We start from the raw sequence: 18,241 nt of genomic DNA, 5'->3' as shown, positions 1-18,241 counted from the left end.
TCCACTCTATCTAGGCCCCTCATAATTTTATACACCTCAATTAAATCTCCCCTCAGCTTCCTCTGTTCCAAGGAAAACAACCTCAGCCTAACCAATCTTTCCTCATAGCTAAAATTCTCAAGTCCTGTCAACATCCTCATAAATCTTCTCTGTACCCTTTCTAGTGTGATCACATCCTTCCTGTAATGGGGTGACCAGAATGCCAATATGTCTGGAACCTTAAATAGCCTATAATAGGCCTTGGTCTTGGCCTTACAGCTCGTCACTGATCTGCACCAAGCTGCTTTCCAGCAGAGTGGTGGGAGTGTAGTGCAACTGGCCCCTGAAAGGGATGAAGGTGAAAAGGGACATGGAAGTGATAACTCCACTCAATGCATTGCCACCCTGTCCACCCCCCCAGCCAGTACCCGATATGCTGCCTCCTCTCCAGATGGCCATGTCTACCAGTGCACAGGGTACAGGTGCCAGGGCCCTCACAGGCTCCTACACCCACAGGTCATTGGAAAGAGTATCCCACCATTCAGAGCAGTGATTTGTGCAGCCTGCCTCTACCTCTGCTAAGGCAACTGAGGTTGCACCATTTAGGTGTGGCAGGAACATGAAGGGTAAAGATTATAGGGAACTTGGTCTGCCGCGGGATGAAAGCTTGGTGGCAGCTCCCCGGGAATCTGCTGCACAATTGCACAAACCTTTTCTCTTGGCTTCTATCAACAGCTGAAGATTGATGGAACCTTGTGGTTTCTGAATCCTCCTGGTTGATCAAGGGGTGCCCAGATTGCCACATGTGTTCTGTCGATGACATCCTGCACCTGTGGGAAGCCAGCCAGAGACGGTAACCTGAGCGCCCGCTCATTCTGACTGGGATCATCACAGGCGAAGTTGACATCATTGCCAGCCCTGGCAAACAATCCATCAGTAACTTGTCTTATGCCTTTATTTGCAGCAGACTGGGAGATCCTGGGCATGTCTCTGGTCGAGCCCTGGAAGGATCCAGTGGCAAAAATTTGAGAGTGGTGGCCACTTTCAAAGTCATTGGTCACCAGGTCCAGCAAGGAACAGGTCTTCTTCTAAGAGGCTGCAGATCTCTGTCATCATCTGGCGCGACAATCTCAGCCTCCGGAAGCACTGCTCCTCCGAGAGGTCATGGAAGCTGAGCCTCGGCCTGTACACGCCATTATATGGGTAATGCCTCCTGTGGACCCCTCTCTGCTCACCACCTGCAGGTCTCTCCACAACAGGCTCTTGCTGCACCTGCTGGTCATCTTGGTCCTTGTCCAAGATCCAATCTAAGTCAGCCAAAGGCATCAACCATCCTGATCAGCGTCTCAAGACCTCCAAAGTGCAGAAATTAACCTCTGACCACAAGTATTCTGAACAAACCCTTTCCCAGTGGGAGGTAAGAAAACAGCTGTGAGCACTGAGTATTTATTACTGTATTTGCCTGACTTTTAAAGAGCCTTGGATTTAATGGCAAGTTTCAGGAAGCCCGGGAAACCCATGCATGCACCATTAATTTTAAATGCCGGTTAAAATAGCACTGACTTAAATATTGAAATTGTTAACCCGCCACTCTGGAGGGAGTTACACACACACAGCCAAACGCACCCACGCTAAACCAGGAAGTCAGCGGGTTGGAGCTGGCTTCCGGACTTGCTGACATTTCGACAAATTTAACCCCCCACCCGCACCTAAACCCACATGCACTTCAATGTTAAACTTCCCCCAATATCACTGCACAATGGCCAGAGGAATTCTTACAACCCCCAGATGTTTAAAAAAATGTGTCCAAAACAGCAAGGAAATTCACTCCCATGACAAAGAAAGAAACCCTTACCATGATGCGTTATAGTTTCAAGAGCTTCAGTTTTTTGTCTGTTTCTCATTTGATTCGAGGCCCATTAACAATATTTGTCAGTATGGGTGATGGGTATTGTTGCTGAATTGGAAACTTCAGTCTGCTCTCATTGCAATAGTCAGTCATTTCCAGCAATTATTCAACTGATTTCCTTTGGCTGGTTTTCATTCGGTCTCAATTACACATTTGCAACACCATGTTTCTCTGCCCTGAAGTCTCTCTGTGGACAACATCAGTGCCACATTTTCTTGATTCATTCCATGTTAATCGTTTCCTTGCACAATGGTAACTTATTCTTCTATTGGTGCTGATGCCAGCTTCCTTCAATGTGCATTTTGTAATTAACTACAGCTGGCTTATGCCCTGTTGAGGGTACGTAGATCGTACCATGCTTGGCAAGGCTTGGCAGGCAGGGATTTGGAAGTCGGGTGAAAAACCGGACTTTAGTTAAATTCAGGTCAGAATTGTATACTCTATGTTTGTGTGGGCACAAAAGCTCTTGTGCCCAGAAGTGCCAAATTTAAAGTTGGAATTTCTGGATAAGAACATTAGAATTTTTAAGACAATGATTTTAAAAATGTCTTTTTCTTTGACTTCAGCTATTGTACCCACAACTCTCAGTCCTTCCTCTTTCCGGAAACAAATCTAGCTTAAATCCATTTATTCCATTCACTTCAATGAAGTTCCATGCTAGCTTATCTTACACAACGTATAGTCCTCGATCTTGCTCTTTGTAGGCCAGAAGAGCAACACATGACAAACCAGAGTCTGCCTCAGGGAGAGTAATCATATGGGAGTTCAAGGTAATCTCCATTGCCTGCGCCATGAGAGGGGTGTGTAGCAGAGGCTGTCTGATTTGTGTACTGAGAGCCATTTATCATCTGACTATTTATGTGTCCTCTGCTTAAAAGTCAAGCTTTATGCTACAATATATGCTATTTATTAGTTTTAAGATTAACTGTGCACACTGAGGTTCCAGCACTGGGTTGTTGGGGAGTCGGTTAATTAGTGGGTCGGCACATTTTTTGAGCTGCAGCCAACTTGCCTCTTTCCTTAATTGTTTTAGTTTGGATTTTATGAACAGCGTATCCTTTGCAAATGCTGGGTCAGCAATCCTGTATCTCTTAAACTATAGATTTCAACCAGCACTTGACATATGTTTCCGAACATTGTTGGATTTTAATGCTGTCTATTGCACTCTGGATCACTATTCATGTGGCATATCAGGAACATGTACTGGCATAATCTTCCTTGCAATCTGTAGCAATCTCATTATACACTACATCAAAACCAGTTTCATGATCTACCTTTATTGGATTGCAAAAAGGGCATTCGATAATCTTCAAAGAACTTCTTTATGAACTGTTATATTGTTGATTTGCTTACTGAGAGATTAAAATGGCCAACATTCCAGCTGTGTTTTCCACCAGTTGCCAGGGAAACATTTAATAAGGTTGCTATAGTAGCGAGTGATTGGATAGTACAAATGTAAGTGTTATTGAATGATTACAGAATAACCACCATGGGCCAACAGTTTAAATCCATCATTCTAGCTGCAGGCACAAGTGTTATAATTCTAGACTAAATGATGTCTACATGATAAAGCTCTGCACTACTTTTGTTTCTACAGCCCGGATATTATGCAGTTGGATACCAGTGCACAACAACAACAACAACTTGCATTTATATAGCGCCTTTAACAACAACAACTTGTATTTATATTGTGCCTTTAATGCAGTGAAACGTCCCAAGGCGCTTCACAGGAGTATAACGAGATAAAACAATTTGACACCGAACCGCATCAGTAGAAATCAGGGCAGGTGACCAAAAGCTTGGTCAAGGAGGTATGTTTTAAGGAGCGTCTTGAAGGAGGAAAGAGAGGTAGAGAGCCGGAGAGGTTTAGGTAACGAGTTGCACAACTTGGAGTCTAGGCATAAGGCACAGCCACCAATGGTTGAGCGATTATAATGAGGAATGCTCAAGAGGGCAGAATTAGAGGAGCGCAGACATCTCGGGGTGTTGTGGGGCTGGAGGAGATTACAGAGATAGGGAGGGGCGAGGCCATAGAGGGATTTGAAAATAAGGATGAGAATTTTGAAATTGAGGCGTTGCTTAACCGGAAACCAATGTAGATCAGCGAGCACAGGGGTGATGGGTGAGTGGGACTTGGTGCGAGTGAGGACATGGGCTGCCGGTTTTGGATCACCTCTAGTTTACATAGAGTGGAATGTGGGAGACCAGCCAGGAGTGTGTTGGGATAGTCAAATCTAGAGATAACAAAGGCATGGATGAGAGCTTCAGCAGCGGATGAGCTCAGGCAGGGGTGGAGACAGGCGATGCTACAGAGGTGTAAATAGGTGGTCTTAGTTTGCTGCGGATCTGTAGTCAAAAGCTCATTTCAGGGTCCAATATGACACCAAGGTTGCGAACAGTCTGGTTCAGCCTCAGACAGAAGTTCGGGAGAGGGATGGACTCAATGGCTAGGGAACGGAGTTTGTGGCGGGGACTGAAAACAATGGCTTCGGTCTTCACAATGTTCCATTGGAGAAAATTTCTGCTCATCCAGAACTGGATTTCGGACAAGCAGTCTGACAATTTAGAGACTGCGGAGGGGTCGAGAGAAGTGATAGTGAGGTAGAGCTGGGTGTCATCAGCGTACATGTGGAAACTGATGCTGTGTTTTCGGATGATGTCGCCAAGGGGCAACATGTAAATGAGAAATAGGAGGGGACCAAGGATAGATCCTTGGGGGACACCAGAGGTAACGATGCGGGGGTGGGAAGAGAAGCCATTGCAAGTGATTCTCTGGCTACGATTAGATAGATAAGAATGGAACCAGGCAAGTGCTGTCCCACCCAGATGGACGACAGTTGAGAGGCGTTGGAGAAGGATAGAGTGGTCAACCATGTCAAAGGCTGCAGACAGGTCCAGGAGGACTAGGAGGGATAGTTTGCCTTTGTCACAGTCACAAAGGATATCATTTATGACTTTGATGACAGACATTTCGGTACTGTGGCAGGTACGGAATCCGGATTGGAGGGATTCAAAAATGGAATTGCGGGAAAGATGGGCACGGATTTGGGAGGCGACAACACGTCGAAGGATTTTGGAGAGGAAAGGGAGGTTGGAGATGGGACGGTAGCTTGCAAGGACGGAGGGGTCGAGGATTGCTTTTTTAAGGAGCGTGGTGATTACGGCAGATTTGAGGCAGAGGGGAACAGTACCTGAGGAGATAGAACTGTTACCAATGTCATCGAACATGGGAGCCAGAAAAGGAAGTTGTGTGGTCAGCAGTTTGGTGGGAATAGGGTCAAGGAGCAGGAAGTAGGTCTCATGGACACGATGAGCTCAGCAAGATCATGAGGGGAGATCGGAGAGAAGCTGGAGAAAGATATGAGGTCAGGGCTAGGGTCGGGGGGATCCTTAGAGGAAGTTTGGCTCGGTGAGCTAGGGGAAGGAAAGGAAGAGATAGAGGTGGCCGAAAGAAGTCCATGAGCTCCTCACACATTGTCGAAGGTGAGGGTGGAGACTTGGGAGAGGGATTTAAAAAGACGGTTTTTTAGTGGGGAATAGAAGCTAGGTTTATCTTTACATTCCAGAATGATTCTGAAATAGTAAGTGATTTTGACGAAAGCAGGACCCAATAGTGCTTTCATGTGGTCGCTATATTTGGCAGTGAATAGCTAAACCAGTTGTCCACCATATCTGTTCAAGTCTGCGTCCCTTGGACTTAAGGGAGCAAAGATCAGGGCTGTACCAGGGGGAACAGCCAGGGTGTGAGAGAGTAATTGTTTTAACAAGGACTAGGGCATCAAAGGTGATTGAGCAGATCAGTAGCTGCAGAAATGTCATGGTGAATGAAGGGCCAAAGGCTGGACAGTTTGGGGTTCATAAGTGCAGTTGTAAGAGAATTGGGAGATAGGTTTTTCCAGGGGCAGACTCAGAAGGAGGTAGTGCTGGGGGGTGCTGGAGGAGGGGGGAGAGCGATACGAGGAAGTGGTCAGAGATGTCCTTATCTGTGATTGACACATAGAAACATAGAAAATAGGTGCAGGAGTAGGCCATTCGGCCCTTCAAGCCTGCACCACCATTCAATGAGTTCATGGCTGAACATGCAACCTCAGTACCCCATTCCTGCTTTCTCGCCATACCCCTTGATCCCCCTAGTAGTAAGGACTACATCTAACTCCTTTTTGAATATGTTTAGTGAATTGGCCTCAACAACTTTCTGTGGTAGAGAATTCCACAGGTTCACCACTCTCTGGGTGAAGAAGTTTCTCCTCATCTCGGTCCTAATGGCTTACCCCTTATCCTTAGACTGTGACCCCTGGTTCTGGACTTCCCCAACATTGGGAACATTCTTCCTGCATCTAACCTGTCTAAACGCGTCAGAATTTTAAACGTTTCTATGAGATCCCCTCTCATTCTTCTGAACTCCAGTGAATATAAGCCAGTCGATCCAGTCTTTCTTGATATGTCAGTCCCACCATCCCGGGAATCAGCCTGGTGAACCTTCGCTGCACTCCCTCAATAGCAAGAATGTCCTTCCTCAAGTTAGGAGACCAAAACAGTACACAATACTCCAGGTGTGGCCTCACCAAGGCCTTGTACAATTGTAGCAACACCTCCCTGCCCCTGTACTCAAATCCCCTCGCGATGAAGGCCAACATGCCATTTGCTTTCTTAACCGCCTGCTGTACCTGCATGCCAACCTTCAATGACTGATGTACCATGACACCCAGGTCTTGTTGCACCTCCCCTTTTCCTAATCTGTCACCATTCAGATAATAGTCTGTCTCTCTGTTTTTACCACCAAAGTGGATAACCTCACATTTATCCACATTATACTTCATCTGCCATGCATTTGCCCACTCACCTAACCTATCCAAGTCACTCTGCAGCCTCATAGCATCCTCCTCGCAGCTCACACTGCCACCCAACTTAGTGTCATCCGCAAATTTGGAGATACTACATTTAATCCCCTCGTCCAAATCATTAATGTACAATGTAAACAGCTGGGGCCCCAGCACAGAACCTTGCGGTACCCCACTAGTCACTGCCTGCCATTCTGAAAAGTACCCATTTACTCCTACTCTTTGCTTCCTGTCTGACAACCAGTTCTCAATCCATGTCAGCACACTACCCCCAATCCCATGTGCTTTAACTTTGCACATTAATCTCTTGTGTGGGACCTTGTCGAAAGCCTTCTGAAAGTCCAAATATACCACATCAACTGGTTCTCCCTTGTCCACTCTACTGGAAACATCCTCAAAAAATTCCAGAAGATTTGTCAAGCATGATTCCCCTTTCATAAATCCATGCTGACTTGGACCTATCATGTCACCTCTTTCCAAATGCGCTGCTATGATATCTTTAATAATTGATTCCATCATTTTACCCACTACTGATGTCAGGCTGACCGGTCTATAATTCCCTGTTTTCTCTCTCCCTCCTTTTTTAAAAAGTGGGGTTACATTGGCTACCCTCCACTCCATAGGAACTGATCCAGAGTCTATGGAATGTTGGAAAATGACTGTCAATGCATCCGCTATTTCCAAGGCCATCTCCTTAAGTACTCTGGGATGCAGTCCATCAGGCCCTGGAGATTTATCGGCCTTCAGTCCCATCAATTTCCCCAACACAATTTCTCGACTAATAAGGATTTCCCTCAGTTCCTCCTTCTTACTAGACCCTCTGACCCCTTTTATATCCGGAAGGTTGTTTGTGTCCTCCTTAGTGAATACCGGACCATAGTACTTGTTCAATTGGTCTGCCATTTCTTTGTTCCCCATTATGACTTCCCCTGATTCTGACTGCAGGGGACCTACGTTTGTCTTTACTAACCTTTTTCTCTTTACATATCTATAGAAACTTTTGCAGTCCGTCTTAATGTTCCCTGCAAGCTTCCTCTCGTACTCTATTTTCCCTGCCCTAATCAAACCCTTTGTCCTCCTCTTCTGAGTTCTAAATTTCTTCCAGTCCCCAGGTTCACTGCTATTTCTGGCCAATTTGTATGCCATTTCCTTGGCTTTAATACTATCTCTGATTTCCCTTGATAGCCACGGTTGAGCCACCTTCCCTTTTTTATTTTTACGCCAGACAGGAATGTACAATTGTTGTAGTTCATCCATGCGGTCTCTAAATGTCTGCCATTGCCCATCCACTGTCAACCCTTAAATAACATTCGTCAATCTATCCTAGCCAATTCATGCCTCATACCTTCAAAGTTACCCTTCTTTAAGTTCTGGACCATGGTCTCTGAATTAATTGTTTCATTCTCCATCCTAATGTAGAATTCCACCATATTATGGTCACTCTTCCCCAAGGGGCCTCGCACAACGAGATTGCTAATTAATCCTCTCTCATTACACAACACCCAGTCTAAGATGGCCTCCCCCCTAGTTGGTTCCTCGACATATTGGTCTAGAAAACCATTCCTTATGCACTCCAGGAAATCCTCCTCCACCGTATTGCTTCCAGTTTGGTTAGCCCAATCTATATGCATATTAAAGTCACCCATGATAACTGCTGCACCTTTATTGCATGCACCCCTAATTTCCTGTTTGATGCCCTCCCCAACATCACTACTACTGTTTGGAGGTCTGTACACAACTCCCACTAATGTTTTTTGCCCTTTGGTGTTCTGCAGCTCTACCGATATAGATTCCACATCATCCAAGCTAATGTCCTTCCTAACTACTGCATTAATCTCCTCTTTAACCAGCAATGCTACCCCACCTCCTTTTCCTTTTATTCTATCCTTCCTGAATGTTGAATACCCATGGATGTTGAGTTCCCAGCCCTGATCATCCTGGAGCCACGTCTCCGTAATCCCAATCACATCATATCCATTAACATCTATTTGCACAGCTAATTCATCCACCTTATTACGGATACTCCTTGCATTAAGACACAAAGCCTTCAGGCTTGTTTTTTTAACACCCTTTGTCCTTTTAGAATTATGATGTGGTGTGGCCCTTTTTGTTTCTTGCCTTTGTTTACTCGGCCTTCCACTATTGCTTTTTACATTTCTACCATCTGTTTCTGACTCCATATTACTTCGCACTATCTCACTGCATATTAGTTTAAACACTCCTGAACTGCATTAGCAAATGTTACCCTTAGGACATCAGTTCCAGTCCTGCCCAAGTGCAGACCGTCCCTTTTGTACAGGTCCCACTTCCCCCAGAACTGGTTCCAATGTCCCAGGAATTTGAATCCCTCCCTCTGGCACCACTGCTCAAACCATGTATTTATTCTAACTATCCTGCTCCCTCTACTCTGATTAGCACGTGGCATTGGTAGCAATCCAGAGACTACTACCTTTGAGGTCCTACTTTTTAATTTAACTCCTAGCTCCCTAAATTCAGCTTGTATGACCTCTTCCCGCTTCTTACCAATATCGTTGGTACCTAAATGTACCACGACAACTGGCTGTTCACCCTCCCTCTCCAGAATGCTCTATGACACAATGGCAGTAGCGAGGCCACGAGAGATGGCAAGGTCGAGGACGAGGCCATGAATGTGGGTTGGGGAGTTCACATGGAGGGAGAGATTAAGGGAAGATAGGAGGCTAGTGAACTCAGAGGAGAGAGCATGATGAATTAAGTTGGAAGTTGAAATCACTGAGGATGAGAAGTCGTTCGGTGCAGAGGCAGAGGGACGAAAATAGTGAAAAAATATCGATAATAACATTTTGATGGTACTTGGGTCGACGGTGGAGAACAAGAATTTTAAATGAGAGGCTAGTGGAATAGGGTGAGATGCTCAAAGGAGGAGAAAATGCCGGATGATTGTGTAGTGTACGTAGACACCTTCCGTAATGATTCCACGAGACAGGGTATGATACTAAAACTGTGTAGACCTGTAGTCCTTTATTTGCAGCTCCTCGAGCGAGGACACCAAGCTGTGAGCTCCTTTTTATACTGGGTTACCTGCAGTGTGCAGGTAACCCTTAGTTCTCCAGCAGCAGCACCCTCTGGTGTACAGGTAAGGTGTGTACAGTGTAAGGATGCATTCAGTGTTGCGCAACAGTGTTACAGACATCACATAATAAACAGGCATGCATATACAACAGCACTCCCCCTAAGCATTTTAAACATCCTTATTGTCATGACCTGGGGAGGTGATCAGATAGGCTATTGGAGGTTGTGGTGAGGGTTGTGTGGTTGCCAGGTTTGACCCCTGTGCTTGAGGCTGGCCTCATACATTGCCCCTCCCTCACACACAGACCATGTGGGTGTCACTGTTGTGGGATCCCTCAGGGGGTAGCCACGGCAGCAGTGGGTGGTGTGTATACATTGTGATGTGGGTAGTTGTGGGGTGGTTGGCAGGGCCACAGGATTGGGTGGGCTCCTTGTCCACCAATTGGGATGATGGTCAGGTCATCCCAGGGTTTGCCAGGGAAGCTGGAGGGTATTGGCCTCACGCTCCTGGTGTTGGCCCTGGTGCCCAGGGGTTGTAGGGCTGGTCTGGTGCAGGTGGTGGTGGCTGTGCTGCCCATTGACCACTGTCCCTGTAGTGGGTCTGCTCCCACTGGGTGTGTGTGTGTGTCCTGCAAGGGGCATCACATTCGTTCCAAAGGTCCAGGCTACATGGTCAGGTAACCTGCTGGACCTGAGGGTCTCCCACAGGGGGGGGTTCCATTGGCATCAGCATGCTCTCTGTAGGACCCAATGTCCTTTCGCAGTGTCCTACCGGCATACATGACACCTTGGCTCTGGTCACACATAGTCGAGCATACATTTTCCATTCTAGCATTTACATCACTTTTGGTTGTCCTGGTCTCAACAGACATGGTTACATTAGACATTTCACATTCTCTATCATCATTGTTAAGCATAACAACCTTGTTTTTAACCTTACTGACACCTGCATTCATCTCATTTGTCACATTAGTTACACCAGCATCACAATTCATTGTTACATTGCATACATTTTCATACTTACACCCTTTTATTGCATCTTTAGCTTTAAAGTCCTTGTCCTCAAATAGTTGAAATTGTCCCTTTAAATTTCTTTGGTTACCGGTCTCCTTTAAGCGAGCCTTCCAATCTGATTGGCTGCTCGATGCCACGTGTCGCTCCTCCAACGCTGCCCCTCGTGGTATGGCCGCAGCTATTTTGATTGTTGGTTCTTCTCCTCGTGGTGTGGCCGCCATCTTCTGGCTCTCCTCCAGGTAGGCTTTGGGGGTCTTTTCTTCCACAGGTTCGGCCCTGGACATCGCGAATCCACCTCTTTCGACTCTGTTCACCTCTTAGAGTCCTGCCCCGGCCCGGAAAGTGGTGTTTGGATCCTCGGACCTGGAGATTTTGCCACAATGTTGTGGAGTCATCGCCGCGCAGTCGAGCTGGACAGTGGGATCTCCAGATGCAGCAATGGATCCATGTTTGATGTCGATTGCTGGAGCCTAGAGGCCGTCACCACTTCGCCTGATTTGGACCGGGTTCATCCAACAGCGTGGGACCGTCACCGGCTACAATCCACAGGGGGAGTTTGCTCAACACACCGCCCTGGGAGACCTGGACGTCTGCACTGCCAACGATTTGGATTTTACCTTTGTTGTAGGTGAGCAGTTGCGTTTGAACAGGAGACAGTTTTGGTCGATTGGCGGGATTTATCCAAAGTTTTTCAAAAGTCGCTTGTGTCACCTCTGTGTCGATCTCCATAGAAACTGGGATCGCGTCAATGTCAACTTCCATCGTCCATGGAGAACTTTCGGTGGAGCAGATCTAAACTCCATACTCCTCTTCCAGGGTTTGAGCAACTTCGCCTTCATCTGTGTCGGAGCCCGCGTGATCAGCCAACTCATCAGAGACGCGGTGAGTACAGCTTTTTCTACACATTTTTTGAAGGTGCCCTTTCTCTCTGCAGCCTTTGCATGCATAGTCTTTGTAGCGGCACTGGTGGGCCGTGTGGTTTCCTCCACAGCGCCAGCACGGGGCCATCTGGTTTGCCCCATGTGGCAGACTCAAGGTTGCTGGACTCGGGGCAGCCTTCCTGCCTTTCGCAGTGCCATGTGGTGTACTGCGATCGCCAGTTTAGAGTCCTGGGTCAGTATTCGCCTGGAATCGCCGGCCGAAAGCATGTATGCCTGGCTCACTTGAATTGCTTTCTGCAGGGTGACCGTAATGTCAGCAGAGAGCAACTTGTGCAGGAGGCCCTCGTGACCGATTCCAATGATGAATATGTCCCTTAGTGCTTCATTTAGGTGGTCACCAAAATCACACGGTGCAGCTAGTCTTCTTAGGTGTGCAGCACACTTAGCAATTTCTTGGCCCTCTGGTCGCTGGTAAGTGTAGAACCTGTGCCTGGCTGTGAGGATGTTTTCTTTCGGCTTTAGTTGTTCCTGTATGAGTGTTACAAGTTCCTCATAGCTTTTGGTGATTGTCTTCGCTGTGGCTACCAAGTCCCTAACGAAACAATGGATGGTGGGCCCACAACTGCTAAGCAGGATGGCCCTGTGCTTGTTCAATCGTTAGCCAGTGTGTTCCCATCCAGGTCATTGGCTATAAAGAAATGGTCCAATCTTTCTACGAAAGCGTCCCAATCTTACCCTTCTGTAAATTGCTTGAAGTTGCTGAGGTTAGACATATTGAGTGTGTAGTTCATGACCTCGTATCAACATCGGCAGTTATAGTGTATGTAGACACCTTCAGTAATGACTCCACGAGGTAGGGTATGACACTAAAACTGTGTAGACCTGGAGTCCTTTATTTGCAGCTCCTCGAGTGAGGACACCAAGCTGTGAGCTCCTTTTTATAATGGGTTACTTGCAGTGTGCAGGTAACCCTTAGGTCTCCAGCAGCAGCACCCTCTGGTGTACAGGTAAGGTGTGTACAGTGTAAGGGTGCATTCAGTGTTGCGTAACAGTGTTACAGACACCACACAATAAACAAGCATGGATATACAACAGAGTAGGGGGCAGAACAAGGTGTGATTTGCTGTTGAGAGCCACACCGCCACCATGGCAGGCTGAACGGGGCAAGTGGTGGAAGGAATAGCCAGGCCCGGAAGCTTTGTTTGAGGGTAAGGTGTCATTGTCTTTCAACCAGGTTTCCGTCAGGGCCATGATGTCGATCATGGATGGGAAGGGCCTTGTTCGCAAGTGAATGGACATTCTGGAGGGAGATGCAGAGAGGGTCGGTGATTGCTGCCCCACTGCCTGCGTCCACAGGGTCAGCGCTGAAAGGTGTGAGTTGAACAGGGAGGAGATTTGCAAGATTAGCCCCCAGTGGGCGCGCTGGGTGGGAATGTTGGCGAGAGAGTAGGATGGGACAGTTGGGATTGCTGCTCGTAAGGAGGCAGCAACGATTGCCTCAATGGGCCCTTTGTAGGATGCCAAGAGAGGCACAGAGGGAAGCTGCAGGCTTATCTAGGAGGGAGTCAAGCCTTGGACGGCGGCGGGAGAGTAGGAAGATCGAAGAGTAATGAAGGATTGGGGTAGGGATTTGGGAGGGCAGAGTATCCAAGAGAGGAGAGATGAAAGGAGGCATGATGACAGGGGAGAACGATCAGGGAGGGAGAAAGCAAAATGGAAAGAGGGGAAAAAGTGGAGAAGTATTGAATGGCTCAGGTTCGGCGTGGCAAATGGACAGGGGAAAAGCTCAGGTTATGTATGCTGTGTATCCTAAAGTATGCACTCCCATATTCCGGCACCTGGGAGCGCTTCCCCTGAAGTCCCAAGGGATCCCAGCATCCCTTGGGAGCACTGTATATAAGCCGGCCCCTAAGGCCTGTTCCTCACTCTGGAGTGTCTTATTAAAGACTGAGGTCACTGTTACTTTAACCTCCCTGTGTGCAGTCTCATCTGTGTTAGGAACACAATAACTGGCGATGAGTATACGAATCCAACGCAAAGATGCAGCAAACTGTGGGCATCCTGGAGAAGTTCTCGGAGGGTGAGGACTGGGAAGCCTATGCCGAATGGCTAGACCAGTACTTTGTAGCCAACAAGCTGGACGGAGAAGGAAGTGCTGCAAAAAGGAGAGCTGTCCTCCTCACGGTCTGCGGGCACCGACCTACAACCTCATGAAGAATCTTCTGGCTCCGCTGAAACCCACAGATAAGTCATAGGAGGAGCTGTGTACCCTGGTTCAGGAGCATCTTAACCTGAGGGAGAGCGTGCTGATGGCGAGGTATCGGTTCTACATGTGCCAGCGATCTGAAGGTCAGGAAGTGGCGAGCTACGTCGCCGAGCTAAGGCAACTTGCAGGACAATGTGAGTTTGATGGTTAGCTGGAGCAGATGCTCAGAGACTTTTTTTACTGGGCATTGGCCACGAGACCATCCTACGAAAACTTTTGATTGAAGAGACACCGACCCTCAGTAAGGCCATTGCGATAGCATAGGCGTTTATGTCCACCAGTGATAACACCAAACAAATCTCTCAGCACACAAGTGCTAGCAATGTTCATAAATTAACTGGAACTGTGTTTGCGAGCAGAAATGTACAGGGCAGAAACCACGAGTCTGCAACTGCCAGCAGGCCTCAGGTGACCCAGATGACTCAGAGTCCACAACAAAGGATGAATGCAAGGCAATTCACACCTTGTTGGCGTTGTGGAGGCTTCCATTCAGCCTATTCATGCCACTTCAAAGGGTATGTTTGCAAGAGCTGTGGAACAATGGGGCACCTCCAAAGAGCTTGCAGACTAGCTGAAAGCTCTGCAAAACCTGCTAACCACCACGTGGCAGAGGAAGATCGGTCCATGGTGAATCAAAGCAATTTTTGACATCAGGGAGTGCATCCCCTAAAGTCCCAAGGGATCCCAGCATCCCTTGGGAGCACTGTATATAAGCCGGCCCCTAAGGCCAGTTCCTCACTCTGGAGTGTCTTATAAAAGACTGAGGTCACTGTTACTTTAACCTCCCTGTGTGCAGTCTCATCTGTGTTAGGAACACAATAATGTAGGCCTGTTTACATTTCCTACACAATCGCTGCCTGCTTGCAGCTGTGTAGTCACCTGGGAACGGCACGAAACCAGAAAAAAAACACAAGTCTGGAAAGGGTCAAAAATAAATTGCTGCACCCAGTACATTCGGTACCTGAATGTTACAATAAAATGTTACAATATATATATAATTCGGCAACTGTCAGTGGACAGGTGCAGACTTAAATGGAACAAATAGAACCCTGGTATCACCTATACTATGCCCTTTAATACAATAGAAATGATTGCCGATTGCCGTTTCCGAGTCCAATTCAGCTTGTCGCACCGATCTAAGCTCCGTCTGTCTGGGCAGCTGAAATCTAAGAACATAAGAAATAGGAGCCTGCTCCGCCATTCAATAAGGTCATGGCTGATCTGATCATGGACTCAGCTCCACTTCCCTGCCCGCTCCCCGCAACCCTTTACTCCCTTATCGCTCAATAATCTGTCTATCTCGACCTTAAATATATTCAATGACCCAGCCTCCACAGCTCTCTGGGGCAGAGAATTCCACAGATTTACAACCCTCTGAGAGAAGAAATTCCTCCTCATCTCAGTTTTAAATGGGTGGCCCCTTATTCTAAGACTATGGGCCCAAGTTTCCACATGATTTGCACCTGATTTTTAGGAGCAACTGGTGGAGAACGGACTATCTTAGAAATCGCAATTCTCCACATTTTTTTTTCTGCAGTTCTAGTCAGGTAGAACAGTTCTACTTTAGAACAGAATTTTTTCTTCAAAAGGGGGCGTGTCCGGCCACTGACGCCTGATTTCAAAGTTTCCACAGTGAAAACATACTCCAAACTAAAGTAGAATGGAGCAAGTGAAGATTTTTGTAGAACTGAAAAAACCTGTTCTACACATTAAAAAATCAGGTGCAGGTTACAAATCAGGCGTCCAGAACGAGGTGGGGGGGGGGAGGGGGGGGGGGAAGGGAACTCATTAAATTCTACAATAAATCCTTATTTATACTTCTACAAATATTATACAAATAAATCCAACCTGAATAAACATTTATAAGCAAAGAAAAGATTAAATAAACCATCTTCCTACCTGTGCTTCAGCCATCGTTCGAAGGAAACCGCCGTTTGTTGCCGCGCAGGGGAGGGAGGGGAAGGAGACAGCGGCTTGTTGCCGCGGAGGGGAGGGAGGGGAAGGAGACAGTGAGAAGGGAAGCCTCAGTGCTGATGTGCTGATGGCAATGTGGTTTTATTAAAAAATGTTCAACAATTAAACAGCTACAAAGAACTACAAAAATGGCCGAGTGCCAATGTTTTTTTCACACTGAGCATGCGCGAACGCTCCAACGCGCACGCGCAGCGTTGCCGGCAGGAAAAAAACTAATTTAAATAGTACCCGCCCCCTCCCACTTACAAAATCAGCGCGAGTGTAGGCTCCGCCCCCCTGGGCGCCGCGCCAAACAGACAAGGAGCTGCAAAGCGCTCGAGAATAGCGTGTTTTTTTCCTGCCGCCGTTTTAGCCGCGAAAAACGGGCGCCCAGCTCGGAGGGGCGCCCAGCTCGGAGGGGCGCCCGTTTTTTATCCTGTGGAAACTTGGGCCCTATGTTCCCTAGTTTTAGTTTCCCCTATGACATCTGAAAACTGTTCAGTTATAAAACAGCCCGCGGGGGATTTCCGTTAACCGACGGGTGCTGCACACTGGCACGGTTCCAAGATTGCTTTCTTGCGATCGATCAGGCAAAAAGACGTCGTGCAACTCGAAACACACACAAGACTAAAAAATAAAGTAAAGATCCACCTTCTGACAGGAAGTGTCGCTTATTGTTTTCTTCAAAGGCTCGCCTCTACAGACCAGCAGTTTACCTGAGTCTTGCAGACTTGCTGTCAACATAGTAAAATGTCCCAAAGCATTTCACAGGAGCATTATCAAACAAATTTAACACAGCAAGAAAGAAAGACTTGCATTTATATAGCGCCTTTCACGACCACCGGACATCTCAAAGCACTTTACAGCCAATCAAGTACTTTTGGAGTGTAGTCACTGTTGTAATGTGGGAAATGCAGCATCCAAATTGCACACAGCAAGCGCCACAAACAGCAATGTGATAATGACCAGATAATCTGTTTTTGTTATGTTGATTGTGGGATAACTCCTCTGCTCTTCTTCAAAGTAGTGCCATGGTATCTTTTACATCCACTTGAGCGCGCAGACAGGGCCTCAGTTTCACATCTCATCCGAAAGATGGCACCTCCAACAATGCAGCACTCCCTCAGCACTGCACTGGAGTGGCACTTGAACCCACAACCTTCTGATTCAGAGGCGAGAGTGCAACCCACTGAGCCACAGCTGATATCGAGCCACATAAAGAGATATATTAGAACAGGTGACCAAAAGCTTGGTCAAAGAGGTAGGTTTTAAAGGCCCTCTTAAGCAGGAGAGAGAAGCGGAGTGGTTTAGGGAGGGAATTCCAGAGCTTAGGACCCAGGCAGCTGAAGGCACAGCCGCCAATACTGGGACGAAGGAAATCAGGAATGTGCAAGAGGCCAGAATTGGAAGAGCACAGAGATCTTGGAGGGTAGTAGGGCTGGAGGAGGTTACAGAGATAGGGAGAGGCGAGGTCATGGAGGCAATTAAACACAAGGATGAGAATTGTTTCAAAACTGTTGCAATGGGTGCTTGGATACATATTATGCTGCAATTGGGGGCTAAGAACTGAGGTTCAACCATATTAATAGGATCATGGTCCAATATTTCAGGATAAATGCATCTTGTAGCATTCATTTGTGACCATCAGTAGATCAATTTATACAAATAAATTGTAACACAACTATAGAGTTGGGGTTTATGAGCTCGTTTATGCTTAAAGCCATTTGGTGGACAAAGTGGAAGAACAGTCAGCACACTATCGTTTGACCTCTGACCTCAATTTGAGTTAACCCAGACTGATTGAACCAAAGTCTCCTCTCTGTGCTAGCTGTAAGGTTTCTCCTGTAAAATGAGATAGGCTGTTTTAACTTGATAGATGTGGGCCCACAGTACAAAATTGACACTTTCCTGAGGTAGGGATTAAGCCACGTTACTCTGAGAGAACAGAGTAAACTTTACTCTGGGTTTGACTTGGGGCTTGATGCCAACATCGTTTGCCCACTTATTGGGCACAAAAAAAATCACCAAAAAATAAAATTTGAATTTAAAACCAGTATAGTCCTCAAAGTTCGATGACAGTCTGATTGTGTTATTGGCCTAAACCAGGTGTCAAAGCATTCAATATGACAGATAGCGTGTGCACGCACATTCTGCACCACACGCCATATTGGTAGAGACAATAAAAGAGGCATCCAGGGCCCGCACCTGAAATAGCCTTTAGCCCCTTGATGTCTCCTTTACCAGATTGATTTGCCCTGAACCCAGCTGGCACCAGACCGGGCTACGTTCAGGAAAACCAGGTCTCCTTGCGGCCCAATCGGCTCTGCAGACTGCTGCCAAAAAGGTA

At 47.0% G+C, this 18,241-nt stretch overlaps 1 protein-coding gene across 1 annotated transcript in view; it reads left to right on the top strand.

The window, feature by feature from the left end:
* The window catches only part of LOC139264074 (uncharacterized), a 48,624-nt gene that overhangs the window by 4,743 nt on the left and 25,640 nt on the right, over nt 1–18,241 (top strand). Inside the window, exons 2-4 of the mRNA XM_070880170.1 lie at nt 11,116–11,211; nt 11,314–11,422; nt 11,611–11,676. Of these exons, the coding sequence (XP_070736271.1) occupies nt 11,116–11,211; nt 11,314–11,422; nt 11,611–11,676 (271 nt within the window). The remainder of the gene's footprint in view (nt 1–11,115; nt 11,212–11,313; nt 11,423–11,610; nt 11,677–18,241) is intronic.

This window comes from Pristiophorus japonicus, chromosome 5, assembly GCF_044704955.1.
Source record: "Pristiophorus japonicus isolate sPriJap1 chromosome 5, sPriJap1.hap1, whole genome shotgun sequence".
NCBI classification, from domain to species: Eukaryota; Metazoa; Chordata; class Chondrichthyes; family Pristiophoridae; genus Pristiophorus; species Pristiophorus japonicus.
This window is presented reverse-complemented; position numbering and strand designations above follow the sequence as displayed.